The sequence below is a fragment of the Cynocephalus volans genome, chromosome 1, assembly GCF_027409185.1.
Source record: "Cynocephalus volans isolate mCynVol1 chromosome 1, mCynVol1.pri, whole genome shotgun sequence".
Classification (NCBI taxonomy): Eukaryota; Metazoa; Chordata; class Mammalia; order Dermoptera; family Cynocephalidae; genus Cynocephalus; species Cynocephalus volans.
The window spans coordinates 825,731-841,863 of record NC_084460.1 but is presented as its reverse complement, the minus strand read 5'-3'; the positions used below and the strand labels follow the sequence as shown (position 1 = coordinate 841,863).

General features: G+C 43.6%; 1 protein-coding gene across 1 annotated transcript in view; it reads right to left on the bottom strand.

Annotated features, from left to right (window-relative positions):
* The window catches only part of VWF (von Willebrand factor), a 151,350-nt gene that overhangs the window by 124,955 nt on the left and 10,262 nt on the right, over window positions 1-16,133 (bottom strand). The window contains exons 4-6 of the mRNA XM_063087947.1: window positions 14,378-14,480; window positions 13,882-14,090; window positions 6,803-6,927 (exon numbers count right to left, since the gene is read on the bottom strand). Of these exons, the coding sequence (XP_062944017.1) occupies window positions 6,803-6,927; window positions 13,882-14,090; window positions 14,378-14,480 (437 nt within the window). The remainder of the gene's footprint in view (window positions 1-6,802; window positions 6,928-13,881; window positions 14,091-14,377; window positions 14,481-16,133) is intronic.

Here is a 16,133-nt window from a genome sequence, read left to right as displayed (position 1 = left end):
GTCTTCTTTCACCTCCTGTCAGCAGTGCCAGGGGCTGGCGATAGCCACAGCCCCAGCTCCACAGCCATGACCTCACCCTGCCTGGGCGGGTGTGCAGACCCAATCGTGGCCCATCCTAATCACGTTTTCAGTTCATTAAAGAAGACCAGGCCTCTTCCCTGGAGACGCTTGGCCAGTTCAAACGAGGGAGAGAGAAAACAAGCACATCTCCCCAGTGGCAGGCAGGAGAGAAGGGAGCGTGACAACCAGAGATCTCAAGCTGAGCTATTGTGTTTGCTCCTAGCAGCTGACAGAGGAGAGGGAGGGGGCATTCCAGGATGACTCAAGTGAACAAAGAAAGGAGTCTAATGGATAAAGTGCAAGATTGTTTGGCAGGCCCTGATCTTTCCAGCTCTGGGGTGGGCGCCCTGCAGTTGCCCCTGGGAGAGGTGTGGGGGCGCCTGGAGCCCCAGCTGGTCCAAAGTGGTGGGCTCAAGAATTACCCCCTGTGGGGGGGATATTTCTCATTGGTCAACCCACAAGGACGGATGGGGGAGGCTGCTGATTCTATTTATAACTTCTGGTTGGCCTGAGCTTCCCATCCACATTCCAAGATTTTGACTCACAAAGATCTGATGAAAGTGGCTGGTAGATTTCCACCAAGAGGACGGTGTTTACGGAGTTGGACATTCCTCTCTCTAAGACAGTTGGGGTGCAGATTCCTGAGAAGCGGGGTAACTAGGTATGTCACAGCACAGATGGCCATGGAGCCCTCCAAAAGACCCTCCTCACCCTTGGCCCCAGTCTCTCTGAACCGGTTTCAGGGACTGAGCTGAGCAGAGCTCAGCTGGCTGAAAGGACAGGGGCCAGGCACCATTCCCTGGTCCCCAGTTTGGGGTCTGCAAACTCTGGGGATAGAAAACAGCCCAGTCTGAACCACTCCACCCATCCTGCTCCCAGCGAGGAAAAATAAACACTCTGTGATAAGAGCTGATTCCCCCAGCTGCCATGTCACTCATCATTTATTTGGCAATTTGACGTTTTTGACCCAACGCAGCATTTGTGTGGTTCTCTCTCATGGTTTAATTTCTCTTATGAGTCTTGTCCTTTGATCCGCCTTGAACGTTTTTAGTATGACCCGGGCTATACAGAACATCCAGTAGATATGTACTGATGGGCACCCTCAGATCCTTGCCCATTCTGGTGCTCCCCCAGGGGAAGGAAAAAGGAAATGAAGACACCTAAGAAATATTTTGTTAAAGGATGTTGAGATTGTTAGGTTAGGGAGGCCTTTGAATTGAAAGCTTGGGTACCAGGACCTTATCCAGCCCTCACATACGTACCCTAAAAGGCCAAGTTGTGTTTAACTCAAGGGAAATATTTGAAACCCTATGGCAGCTGCTGATCTCTGTCATAAATCTAGACCCCCGCAGGAACAGTGGCCAAGGTCACCGCCGTTCCACCACAGCCAGTGGACGCACTGTCCCCTCTCCCTCCCTGCATGCAGGTGGGTGAATTTGCTCTAAAGGAAAGGGTACTTATTCATTTGGGTGTTTGGTAGAGCTCTGTTTACCTTAGAGAAGGGAAGAGTGTGATACAGATGTTGGGGGGCTCAGAAAGCGATACCCTTAAGAAGCATCCTCAAAAGCCAAGTTTTCTTCTGACCTTCTCCTGCCCTCCTGTCCCTCAGTCTCATCCTCCCCTGAGGCAAGCCATAGAAACTAGAATCCCTCTTCCCCACGGCAGGTCATAGAAACCAGAACTCCTCTTTTCCAAAATCAGCCATAAGGACTAAAGTTATACTCTAACCTTCCCCTGCGAGGAATGCCGCACAGAGGCCAAGAAGAATCTGCACAGGCCTTGCTGGGTTTCCCCACCCAGTCCATTAGTATCAGATCATACCCTTCTGTCTAATCACATTTCTACACAGCTGTCACTTCTTCATAGAACTTGAGCATAAATGTGAACAGTTTTCCTATATCTTTGGGTCTTCATTCTGAAGGCTCCCCTGTCACATAGAACTATGATCAAATAAATTTGTTATGCCTTGGGATCCCAGCCCAGGCCAGTGCACACTGCCCAGAGGGGCCCTAAAGCCACCAGGCCCACAGGGCCCCGAGCCACCTGCATCAGAACAGGTAGGCGCTGCGGCGGGACTCCCAGCCCAGGCCCGTCCCCGCAGCCCAGAGAGGCTCGAGCCTCCCACCCACAGGCACCAAGGCAGCCATGCCAAATTGGCAGTCCCTGCAGGATCCTAACCAGACATTAGGGTCGAACTAGTGGACCATGAAATCCCCTGCCACAAGGACTAAACACCAAAGGAAAGACACCAGAAATATGAAAAATCAAGGAAATACCACACCACCAAAGGGTAATAATAACTCTCAAGCTCTAGATCCTACAGAACAGGAAGTCCTTGAAATGACTGACAAGGAATTTCAAGCAACAATTCTAAGGAAACTAAATGAGATACAAGAAAACTCAGCTAGACAACACAATGAAATGAGGAAAAGTATACAGGACCTGAAAGAAGAAATGTACAAAGAAATCAATGCCCTGAAAAAGAATAAAGCAGAGCTTGCAGAGCTGAAGAATTCATTCAATGAAATAAAAAACAGAACAGAGAGTTTAAACAGCAGGCTTGCAGAAGTAGAAGAGAGAACCTCTGAGCTTGAAGATGGGCTGTTTGAAATAACACAGGCAGACAAAAAAAAAGAAAAAAGAATTAAAAACTTTGTAGAAAATCTAAGAGAGACAACAGACAACCTTAAGCCCTCAAATATCTGAATCATGGGTATTCCAGAAGGGGAGGAAAAAGGAAATGGCATTGAAAATATATTCAACAAAATAGTGACAGAAAACTTCCCAAGTATAGGGAAAGACACAGATCTTCAGATTCAGGAGACTCAAAGATCCCCAAACATATTCAACCCAAAAAGGTTCTCTCCAAGACATGTTATAGTCAAATTGGACCAAATGTCCATCATCAGATGAGTGGATGTGGAAAACAGGGTATATCTACACAATGGAATGCTACTCTGCTATAAAAAAGAATGAAATACTGCCATTCGCAGCAACATGGATGGACTTAGAAAAAATTATATTAAGTGAAATAAGTCAGGCACAGAAAGAGAAATACCATATGTTCTCATTTATTTGTGGGAGCTAAAAATAAATTAATAAGTAAATACACAAACAAATGGGGGGGCAGAGAAGAAGACACAACAATCACAATTCCCTGAACCTGTTAAGACAAGTGAACAGATATGATGTTGATGGGTGGGAGGGGGGAGACGGAGGAGGGAGGGAGGAATCGGTAAAGGGACATGAAAATCAACTACATTGTATATTGATAAAGTAAAATAAAATAAAAATTTGTTATGCCTTTTTTCCTGTTAATCTGTGTTTGTCAGCTGATTTTTCAGAGAACCTGCAAGGGGTTGACAGAAAAGTCTCCCTTGGCTCCTACACAGAGCAGGAAAGCAGCTTACAGAAGGACACACAGAACTGGTCAAAATGAGGGACTGCACGCCGGATTCTTGGGCCCTGGTAAAGCACATGAAATATGCCCTCATTCCCTAACCCATCTCAAGACAGAGATACTCAAGAAAGAGAGACCTGGAGCAGCTCTCTGTCTGCAGAAGGGATTAAGGTATGTTTGTACTTGTGTTCAAACCCTAACTCTGAGATAAGCATCACTGGGGTGTATAGGTGTTGGGCATCTTGTATATAAAACCAGGTCACAGTGCTATCATCCAACAACTAACTCCCCAGGGATCCTGGCTTACAAATGGTCTTTCCTTGGGAGTTATTGATCTTTCCTGGGCTAGATTCTTCCCCCACAATTGTCTCCATGAATCACAACAATTCTACCAAGCAAATGAAGGTAAAAAAAATTCCACCCAATTTCTAAGAAAAGTCTATTCCAGCCAGGTCACCCAATTAAATGAATGCAAGAGGCAGGGAGAAAAAGCAGGAGGACAGGAGTGGACGTGGACCTTGAGCCCCAGCTCTGCCAGTGCTCTTAACACCTCAGCCTGGTCCTCTGTGCTGAACATGAGCTCCCCTTCTGGCGCAACTCCAGGCAGAAATAATCGAAAGAGCTGAGTACATCCTTTGCACATAAAAGGCTTGGGCAATATTTATTGAGGATTATGAAGAGTGAATTGCTTTGTCCCCAACAGAGCGGATATTTTGTGTCTCTTTGGGCTATTGAGGAGACATGGTATTGTCACTCAAAGGCAACATGAGTGTTTACAATTAGCTCAAGCGGAGCGGGTGATTTCCTGGGGGAAAATGAATTACAGGTGAGCAGCGTGCTGTTTCAGAGGAGGGGAAGAGAGTTCTGCAGGATAAGTGGGGAGGGGAGAAAATGTGAAGACAGGGACAGCAAAAGAAAATAAGGACTGTGTTCACCTAATAAACGCCAAGTTCAGAAATCAATGGAAACCAGGAAGTCTGGGGCTGTTAGGTGATGGATGGGTGTAGAGTGGGATGAGAGCTCCTGAATCAGACCTGAAGAAACCACACAAAAAAGACCTTGCTTCACCAGTATGCAGGGACAGTAAGGACAGTGCAAAAGCTTCAAGTGGGCATAAAATGTGAGGAGGGATTTCTCAGGGAGCCAAAGAGGGCTGCCTAGGGCTGAGCTCCACAAGGCAGCTGGAAAGATCCAAAGGGTGTCTCAAAGACTCTTAAAGTCAAGATCACAGCATAACCTGTCTGTCTGGTTATAGTTTGCAGAGAGTATTCATGCAGTGGGCAGGGGGTTGAACTAGATATCTTCTAGAATCTTATCTAGCTCTTGACTTCTTATGAGCCTGAGATTCCTAACATTGATGAAATAAGTTTCTTCTGCTCCAGACACCTGTCTGAGGTTGGTGCTGCTGGTGGACAATTAACTGGCAGGTTGAGCGATAACAGATGTACTCATTTTGTCAGTAAAGACTGATGGTCTTGAGGACAAACTCCGAGGAGATATATGGGAGGGCTCTTGGGGCCAGAGGCAAGAAAGTGTCCTTACATTCTGATGGCGGCAGCAAAAGCCGGAGATGGTCTTGCCACTCTGGGGGAGGTGAGCTGAGGATAGTGATGATGACTACAGTGACTTTACCTCCCAGGGAAGCCAGGCCAAGGCCATCGAGGTCGTGCTGCAGGCCACACAGCATATCTGGCAACACACTGAGTGACTACTGTTCACGTGGTAGAAATCGTGCACATATATGTACATTATAGCTACAGTTTTAACGTTTAGTATGGTAGTTTCCCAGCAGGTGGTAAAGCGTCTTGAGGAAGGGGTGCCTTTTTCTAATTAGCAAGAGCACTGCATGGGCCAGCTGCAGGCCAAGTCTAGCACCTTGGAGCTTCATGCTGCAGATAGGACAACAGAACAAAGCCAAGATCTCTTCAGAAGGTTCAGCCCTTCCTGATATCCCCCAGACTGACCAAATTTAAAATAAACAAACAAAAAGTGACCTAAGAATCTTTCTTTCTAAAATGTGCATTATGTAGTAGATTTACCTGCAAATTATCATCAGTTATTTAAGCATTTATAGCTTCGTGCTCGAGTCTCCAGCAGTCCTGCCCTCGGTTTGAGAAACTGAAAAAAACTGCAAATTTGCATGCAACCAAACAAGCCATTATCAGTCCCAGGAGAGAGAGGCACTGGGTTTTGTTGGCATAACAAGGAAACATTCATCCCCTAGGTATAAGTAACATGACCTGGCTATCAGAATGAGCTGACTCTGTGGAAAGACAGAAAGCTCCAAAGAAGTGGAGGAATAGATTCTGGCGGCTATCAAAGAAAGTTCTTAGGTCAATGCCATCTCCCCCACACAGAACACTCTGCCACTCCAAATGGCCCTTGGAGCCACGGTGGCAAACGCTGTAAATGATGCCCCATTTACCAGACCTGACTTCTGAACCCAGGAGCCCAGCGGGACTACAGGCTGAGAACAATTCAGAAGACCATGTTAATCACCTCCCAGGAGAGGAGTCATTGTGCTTCCCAGCCAGGGAAGGAGCCCCCGTCATGGGCAAACACAATGCGATTGGCTGAGGACAGGCAGGTAAACAACTGAAACCAGGAGTTCCGAGTTGGAAGGAGTTTGTGCCTCTGGGAGGTCTGGCATGTTCGGGGCCTCAGCCCAACACTAAGAACTTGGTACATAATTTCTTAAGCTGCTCCCAGGACACTGGTTAGTAAGGAGTTTAATGCACCCAGGAAACAAAGTGAGTAGCGAGTACACAGCTGGAGCCACGAACAGGTGCCCTGGAGAGCCGGCAAGGTCCTCCTGCTTTCCCCCCACTCGACATTTGTCTCGGGAATACAAAGCACCCAGTCTCCCTCCTCAACCCGGCCTTGGTATCGGGTTCTCCACTTGAAAATCCTGTCTGCACCTCCCACTTTGTATGTGTAAATGAGATTATTCCTTTGCACTCTAAAGGAGAGGGGACGTTTGCCAAACGCTTGCTCTGCGCTGGCCTGTGTTTGCAAAATAAAGTAAGACAAAATAAAATAGGCTCTCGAAGACCTGTTTCCGTATTGGAGGTACAGACATGGCCACACCTATCCCACCTCACCAACTGAGGCACCCCCCCCCCGACTTAATTTCACCCCTGTCTAGAGTACATGGGGGACAGGAAAGGGAGAACCACCAGCTAACAACAGAACTGTTAAGTGTGGAAATAAAAGAAAGATTATAAAAATCCTTCTCCTCCTCACTGCACGTAATACCATGAGTGTGCTCAGTTTGAAATTCATCTGGCTTAATGAGCAGCTCAGGAAGAAGAGTTGGCTCTGTCACTCGGCCACTGTACCCACCTTCTGCGTTTCCCCAGAGGAGGTGTTGCATGCGCTGCTGGGAGGGGATGCCCGTTTGCACCGCTGTTCCCCACTGCTCATGGCCCAGGAGTTGGCAAAGTCGTAGGGGTCCAAAGTCAAGGTCCCTGCGGAGCAAAGTTTTAGAAACATGATGCTTCAGTTATGCCCATCCCAGGTGAAAACTCTAGGTCTGTTGTTACCTGAATCAAACTCCTGTTAGATTAGACAACAGGCATTCATGGTGGGGAGTACGTGTTGTCCAGCACTCAGCGTAACACCCCAGGACACAGGCATGGGGGTGCAGCAATGTCAGGTGGGTGATGGGCAGCTGGATGGGTGAGAGGTGATGAGGTCGATGCCTCTCTCCCTCTGTGCAGAGCCTTTTCCTCCCCCTATTGCCTCTACTGTCCGCATTCAGTCTTCCAGTTGTAGTTCAAGACCACTTCCACCAGGGAGCCTTTCTGAGCCAGCTCCATCCCACTGCCTCCGCCGCCCCCAGCCCCTCCGGTGAGCCCCTTCTCTATGCTCCTGCAGCGCCCTGGGCTTCCCTCTACCAAATCTCTCATCACCTTAGGGTTGGAATTCTTTTTACTTATATTCATCCCCTTTCAACTTTGATCCCCTTTCAACTTTGACCCCCTTAATTAAGGGCACAGGCTCTGTCTCTTATCTCTAGATTCTAATCCGGTGGATTGTAGATGCTCAAAATATTTTTGCAGAATGAAGGTAAGGATGTGAGTGGAACCTAAGCCCCCAGGTCACTGCAGCCTCCGGGTTCTCATGGCCTCTGTGCTCTAACACATACAGCATTCACACTACTGCCGCTACCCACAACGGACTGGGAGGGCCTCAGGGGCCAAGGTGGCCTGGTGCAAAGCAACTGCCTAATAACACTGCTGCCTTCATAGTACTGGGATGAATGGTCCTGTGGGTAGCCAGGCCTGGAGGAGTAAAGCATGTTTCAAGTTCAAATAATGCACTAGAGAATAGGAAATAAACTATCCCTGGGAAAAGAAAAGAAAAGTGAGGCCTCAGAAGTATATTCAGTTGGCATCTGGGGTTGCATAAGCAGAAAAAATGCCCCACCCCCCAAGACATATTTACTTCCTAATTCCTGGAATCTGTAAATATTTTCTTATATGGCAAAAGATGAAATTAAGCTGAGGATCTTGAGAAGAAGCGCTCCTCTTGGATGACCTGTGTGGGTCCTAAATGCAATAACACATATTTTTGTAAAAGATGGGCGGAGGGAGATCAGATGAAGACATACATAGAGAAGGCCATGTGAAGACAGAGCAGCGATTGGGACATTGTAGCGACAAGTCAGGGGACACCTGCAGAAGCTGCGAGAGACAAGGAGCAGATTCTCCCCCAGAGCTTCTGGAGTGAGCGCAGCCTTGCCAACACCTGGATTTCAGACTTCTGACCTCCAAAATTGTAAGAGAATACATTTCTGTTGTTTTAAGCCGCTAAGTTTGTGGAAATTTGGGGGTCACAAAAAAGTAACATGTGAGAGAAGCCAAAGGGAAGGAAACAATTGGCGGAGGGGGGCACCTAACTTGGCAATGAGGATACTTGAATCTGTGGAGTGCATGCTGTGTGCCTGTCATTGTGATAGACACTCTCTGGATACTGTCACTCCATCCCACATAGGCTGGGACACTTCCTAACAAACCATAGTGAGGACGGGCAGAGAAGAGCTTTGCACTGAGTGGGGAAAGTTCTTTCCATCTCTCCGTGTGATCTGAGCTGGTCCCATCATTGCATTGTGCCCAATTCCTCACTTATAAATGAGAGGTTAGACCAGGTGGCCTCTGAGATCCTTTCCAGCCCTGACCTTCTATGAAGCAAACCTTTATAGGCTAAATCTGAAATGAGACATAAGATTGTCCAATAGATGGGATTATAAATATTCTTGCTTAGAGTGGCAGAGTGAAAGCCAAGCTGGGCAGACTCCCAGAAGTCAGAGAGTAAGGTTAACTAGGGACAAATACTGCTGAGTCTTTACTAACCACAGAGAACTAAACCCCCAGTCCTCTGAGGATGATTCCCAAAATATCACCAGAGCCCTAACTTCTCGCCAGCAAACACCACCTTCTTCCTCATAGCATAGATCCCATTTTTAGTTTTTTAAACCTTAAAGCCTAGAATAAGAAAGAGAGAGATTCTAGGTCTGGGACTTCCATTTCTAGCAGTATGGCAATTAGAAAAATCTGAAAACTGTGCCACTACAATGGACAAATGTCCTATTGAATTCACGGCTGATCTCACAAAAAAAATAAAGGGAACTCCAAGAGACAAAAAGGAGGAGGAAGGGAAGAAGGATGAGGGGAAGACTAAGGAGACAAAATTGAAAAGAGAACTAGCAAGTGTGATGATGTTCTGGCTACAGAGTGTTACAGTGAGGGCAGTAATCTTGCCAACCAAAAGGCTTGGGTTTTACAAACTCTGTAGAGATTAAAATGAGTCTTGGATCTGTAAGATGTGGGGAGGTAGACCTGAGACCACGGTGAAGCTAGGACCCTTGAAGGACTATACCTTTCATGAGAAAGTTGACAAGATAAAATCCACCCTGAGAAACAGAGAAGTTAGAAAGTTTGTTTCCTTGGTCTGGGCTCTGGATAGGAGGGGAAGAATGTCTCCTCTGAAGATTTGTAGCTATAGGAAAATCCTCATCTAGATTTGAGATTCTGATTTATACTTTTTGTAAGATTCATTAACTCCATTTTAAAAATTAACATAAAACCCTTCAAAAGATGAGCTCACAATCCAAAATTATAAACAATAGGAAACAATCCACTATAAGCAAGAGTCAGCAAACACAAAAATAGCATGATTAGAGCTCCAAAAACTTCAAATAATTGAATTTTGGTATTGAGATTATAAAACAAATATATCTAAAATTATTGCTATAAAGAAGTAATTGAAACTTGATAAAAGAACAAAACAAGAAGAAAAATAAGAGTAGAAAAAGAGCCAGATTTATCTTCTAAAATTACAAATATAGTCAATGAAATAAAAAGAAATCTCGAAGAAGTATTAGACATCTTCTGCAAATTAACAGACTTGAGAGAGAATTAGTGAACTAGAAGATAGGTCTCAGTAGTGATGTGCTGATAAGCCAGCTCTTCAGGAAAAAATAAAGCTCTGATATGCATCATGTGTTAATTTCTATAGTGCACATACTCTCACCATAGCCACCTTTAAGCTACCAACATGATGTTACTGAATGCAAAGCTGGGAAGAGATGCACAGAATTGGTTCTCACCAACCGGCATGAGCACACCACTTGATCTAAGCAACTTGCCCAAAAAGCAACACAGAGGGGTAAAGAGATAGAAAAATGCAACTAAGTTAAAGAGGAACAAAAGATGAAATGAAAGTATTCAACATATGTCTAATAGTTCCAGAAGAGAAAAAAGTGACTGAAATTTTTCTAAATCTGAGGAAAGACAGGAGACATCTGAATCACAATAAGTGCCAAGCAAAACAATAAAAATAAAACCCATATCTGGACACAGTACAGTAAAATTTCAGAATACCAAAACCAAAAAGATAACAGATACACAAAGATAAAGGACATATTATCTGTAAAGAAATAACAGTTAGACTCACAACATACTTCTCAACAGCAGCAGTGGAATACCATCCTCAAAGCACTGTGAGAAATGACTGTCATCCTAGAATTCTATACCCAGCTAAAGTATCATAGAAGAATGAGGGAGCGTTTGTCTCAGCTATTACTACCAGGCCCTGAATGAAGGAACTACTAAAGGTTATTTTATAGAAAAATGGAAATTGAACCCAAAAGAAAGGAGAAATTATGAGCAAGGAATCTATTAAACATGAAGGCATATCTAGGCAAGCACTGATTGTGTAAAACTATAATAATAATGCCAGATTTAGTGGTTATTCAAACAAGGTAGGGAAGGCAGTGAGGGTAGCAGGGAAAGAAGGGGCACAGAAAAAGCAGTAATGGCAGAAAGCACAAGACAAGATGGTAAGATTAAACCCAAATATATCAGAAACACATTTAATGCAAAATGAATGAAGAGAGGCAAAACTTTACAAGAAGAAGACAGAAAAGACCATGATACGTTAAAATAATAATAATGAAATATAATGAGACACCACTATACATCTATTAAAATTGTGGTAATAAAAAATAAGCTGACAATACTAATGCTGGCAGGAATTCAGAGCAACTGAAATGTATACGTTGCCGGTGGAGATGCAGATGGCATAGCTACTTTGGAAAATAGTTTGGCAGCTTCTTATCAATTTAAACATACACTTATCATAACACTCAGCAATCCCACTCCTAGATATTTACCCAGAGAAATTAAAACGTGTGTCTACACAAAAATTTATACAGGAATACCACCTCACGTGTATTAGGATGGCAACTACCAAAATAAAAAACAGAAAATAACAAGTGTTGGCAAGAATGTACAGAAATTGCCCTGATGGTAAGAATGTAAACTGGTATAGCTGCTGTGGAAAACAGTATGGTGGTTCCTGAAAAAATTAAAAATAGAATTGCCATGTGATCCCGCAATTCCACCTCTGGGTATACAGTCAAAAGAATTGAGAGCAGGGTCTTGCAAAGGTATTTGTACGTGCATGTTTATAGCAGCATTATTCACTATAGCCTAAACATGGAAGCAACCCACGTGTCCATCAGTGGATTAATGGATAAGCAATGTGTGGTATGTACATGCAATGGAATGTTATTCAGCCTTAAAAAGAAAATATTTTTGACATATGTTAAACATGGATGAATCTTGAAGGCATTAGGCAAAGTGAAATAAGCCACTCACAGAAAGACAAACACTGTACAATTCCACTTACATGAGGTACCTAAGAGTAGTCAAAATCATAGAGACAGAAAATAGAGTGGTGGTTTCCAGGGGCTTGGAGAGGAGAATGGAAGTTATTGCTTAATAGGTACAGAGTTTCAGTTTTACAAGATGAAGAGCTCTGGAGATGGATGATGGTGATGGCTGCACAACAATGTGGAAGTATTCAATACCACTGAACTATATCTACATAAAAATGGTCAAGATAGTAAATTTTACAATATGTGCATTATAGAACAGTAAAAAACAGAGGGGAAAGTCTGTACACATCTGATTATAGTGGCTTTATTCATTATTCCCCAAAACTAGAAACAACGAAGTGTCCTTCAGCTGGGGAATGGATTGCAAATCGTGGAACTACTGCTCAGCAATAATAGAAACAAACTATTGACACATGCAACAACATGTATGAGTCTCTAATGCATTATGTTAAATGACAGAACCCAGGCTAAAAATACTCTAAATACTGTATGATTACACTTATGTGAGTTTTGGAAAAATCAAAACTATAGGGAAAAAGAAAAGAAAAGATCAGTGGCTACCAAGGGCTAACAGTTGGGGAAGGGTTCAACTACTAAGGGACATGAGGATTTTGGGGGGTGATGAAACTTCTATAATTTGATTGTGGTAATTACACGACTCGATACTTTTGTGAAAACTCATAGAACTGCACACTGAATGAATTTTACTGTATTTAAATTATACCTCAAAAAATATGACTTTAAAAAAGTAATAAAATCTAGCTATGTGCTGCTTGTATGAGACATATCTAAAACAAAATCACACAGAAAGGTTAGACGTATGGAAGCAAGCACTAACCAAAAGAAAGGTAGAGAGTGCCTATATTAATATTAGACAGATTTTTAAGGCACTTTACAAATGATGAGAGTCGTTACATAAAACTAACAATTTATTAGAAAGAGTCAACATTTCTAAAAACTAATAACAAAGGCTCAAAATATACAAAGCAAAACTTGAGAAGATTACATGAAGAAATTGACAGATTCACCATCATTATAGAAAACTTTAACAAAGCTCTCTTAGTGATGGTAGAGGAAGCAGACAAAACGCAGTAAACATACAGATTTAAAAACTTAGTTGAACACCAAACAGAGAATACATTCTTTTTGAGCATACATAGAACAACTGCAAAAAAATGATCGTAGAACAATTGCCAAAAAAAGAGAAGAGTACCGCATCACAGTACCATAGACAAACAAATGGATGTCAAAAAATTGCTAGGCCACAAGCAAGTCTCCACAAATTTCTAATTTAATGTAGATAGCAATTTAGTTAAAAGAAAGTAACTTTAAGATTCTAAACATTTGCAAATTTTAAACACACTATAGGTTAAGAAAGAACTCAAAATGGAAATTAGGGGCTGGCCAGTTAGCTCAGTTGGTTAGCGCACAGTACTGCCAACACCAAGGTCAAGGGTTTGGATCCCTGTACTGGCTAGCTGCCAAAAATAAATAACTAAAATGGAAATTAGAAAATACATAGAACTAAATGAAAATGAAAATATGCTACATATCAAAATTTGCATGGTGCAGCTAAAGTGGCATTTAGAGGAAAATGTATAGCCTTAAGTGTATATATTGGACAACAAAAAGTTTGAAAAATCAGTGCTGGAGAAGACAAAAACAAATGATCTTTCTATTTTCTAACATGGTACAGTCCAATGAAAGGAACAGTCAACTAATCAGAGGCTAGGTGGGTCATAAGGAAGAAGGATAACTTATGAACAAATGTTTAGCTTTTGCAAGGGAACATCACTGATTAAATGCTTATGTCATCGAAATATCAAAAGAAAATGAAAGATTAATAGTGGTTTTTACATTATCCATATTACCTTCTACTGCTCATGAATACACACATAAACTGGCCTTTCTGGACAGTGGGGAGGACCACTCTTTATAGATTTCAGCCATGTCATGGTAGTGAGCTCAGGAGGCTCTCTACTCAAACCATCTACCATGTGTAAGTTGCTATGGGGAATTCAAAGTTGAACAAGGTCAGGTTTGAGACACTCCAAGATCTGGTTTGACCAGAGGTCTCAGCATTGCATAGGAATGCTAAAAGACAAGGTTCACAAGATGAATTGAGGTGAGGTCACGGAGAGGCTTAAAGGCCAGGGGAGGTGTGTTAGTGAAGGTTTGTGAGCAGGAAAGTAAAAGGCAGAACCACACTTCATGGAAACAGTATCTCAGAAAACCTTACCTTCCTGGGTCATAAAATCATCTTCAGCAAAGATGTTAAAGTTGCCACACAGCCCACAGGTCTTGTTGAAGTATCTGTCTGACAGCAGAACTTGAAAGTTACCACTGCCATCAATCCTGGCCACAAAGCCATAGGACTCACTGGACAGCTTGTGGTACCCAGCCTCAGTTTCTAGATACAGCCCTTTGGAAGCATAGGGCATGGAGACTCTGGAAGGCAGAGGAATGGTTCAAAAGTGGGCTTCTTGTGCATTCTCTAGATGTCCCTCCACAGGTCCCTCACAACCCCGTGTTATAGCATTTAGACCAGGTGCAAAGTGGCTCCTAGACCAGCAGCCGGGAAACCTGGCTCTCACCCAGCCCTGCTGCTCACTTCCTCTGGGCACATTACTTCCTCTCTCTGGGCCCCAGCTTCTTCATCTGAAAAATGTGGGGGTGGGGGTGCGAGGGGGTCCCCAGGTGCTTTCTAATTCAGATATTCTGGGCTTCTGGCTTACCTTTGGTCCCCCTGCATCACAGTACCATTGACAAACAAATGGATGTCAAAAAATTCCCCAAGATATACGGAGAGGCCCACTCTCTTGCCATTCTGGAAGTCCCCTGAAAAAGAAAAGAGTCCATAGTAGTCGTTACCCAAAAAATTAACAAATGTATTAATTATCATTATCTCTATAATCTTATCTCAGTGGAAAACTCCTGAAAAAGACTTAACAAGTGAGTAGCAAAAATCTCCCTAAAATCTCATTTACTCATGCATCTTTCCATTCGTCTAAAAATATTTATTGCTGCCTTCTGAATACATAGCCCTCAGGTGGACTTTCATATTTCACAAAAGAAACATGTAAAAGCATGACCTCTTTCTTCTGGGAGTTTACAATCTATGTATAAAGGCAAGACAAGCACAGGGCAACTGAATACATCATAAGGCAACAAATCAAAGCAAGTGAACTATTGGTAGCAGGTGCTCTAGGATAGTGTTATTTAAAATGTTCTCTGTGTTAGGACAGCCGAGATCAGAACCCCTGGGCAGTGTGTTTACGATGGAGATTCATGGTCTCCATCCCAGTTTACTGAATGTGAGTCTCTGGGAGAAGTTTAGAGATAGTACAGGAAAAGAGACAGTGCGGAGAGGGTGGGGGAGAGAGGAACTGATGAAGGGACACAAAAATCAACTACACTGTATATTGATACATTAAAGTAAAAAAATTCAAAAAATAAAATTCTTCATTAAAAGTTTAAGAAACGCAGACTATAAAAGGCATATATGAAAATCACTATTTTTACTAAATTTATGTGAATAATCAGACGAAGTTTAATGAGACTGAACCTGTTTTGAAAACAAATTAGTCTCACTTTGATTATCTTTGGTTGAAATGGGGGTCACTGTAGATAGAAATTAGGTTCTAGTAGATAACTATAGTGTAAAAATAAATATTTTAGTCCTGAAAAAAAAATGGAAAAGTGCCTCACACGGGGCACGGAATTACGAAGAAAGGACTCAGTAAGTGATCGATATTGCCATTAGAGATGTTTGAACAGCCACACGCATGGTAAGATAGTCTCTGACGATGGCCTGGTTGCGAAGTGTGGGCAGGGAAGCGGAGATGGTGGCCGATGGCATGGAAGACAGAAGACGGACGAGACCTTCTTCCCAGGGCCGCAGGGCTTCAGAGTCTCAGAGAAGCGCTTCTTGTGCTGCCCTTGGTATGCAAAGATGACCGATGGCCATGAGAGACGAAGGAGCCGGAAGGGACAATGTGGACTCTGAGTCTCAAGCCTTGGGGACCAAGAAATCAATGGAAGTAGGGAAGACAGAGGGCAGCCAGTGAAGACAACAGCTCAAGTGTGGGCCTGGTGCCCTGAGGGTCCTGAAGGAATGGGGCATATGGCACCCAGCTGGGGAGGTTGAGTAGATCTTCTCCTAGGAGGGTGGGGGACTGTGGGCTCTGGCTCCTCAGTGAAAAGGAGGCCAGGATGTCTGTGGAACCTAGCCCAGGAAGCTCGGTAAGGTCAGTTGACATGACACTGCTGCCATAGCCGGGGCCATGATAAAGGGAGCCAGCCGGGCAGAGGAGGAATCCCCCAGCGGGGGTCTGAGCTGGACCGAGGTTGCTGGAGGACAATGGCCACCTGGTACACACACACCCTCAAACATGCAAACACTCCTAACCCACAAGAACAAGCAGAAAATAGACGTGTTTCTGGGAGATTTGAGTGAGGGCTGTTCCTTGTAAATAATTGGCCCATTCTATG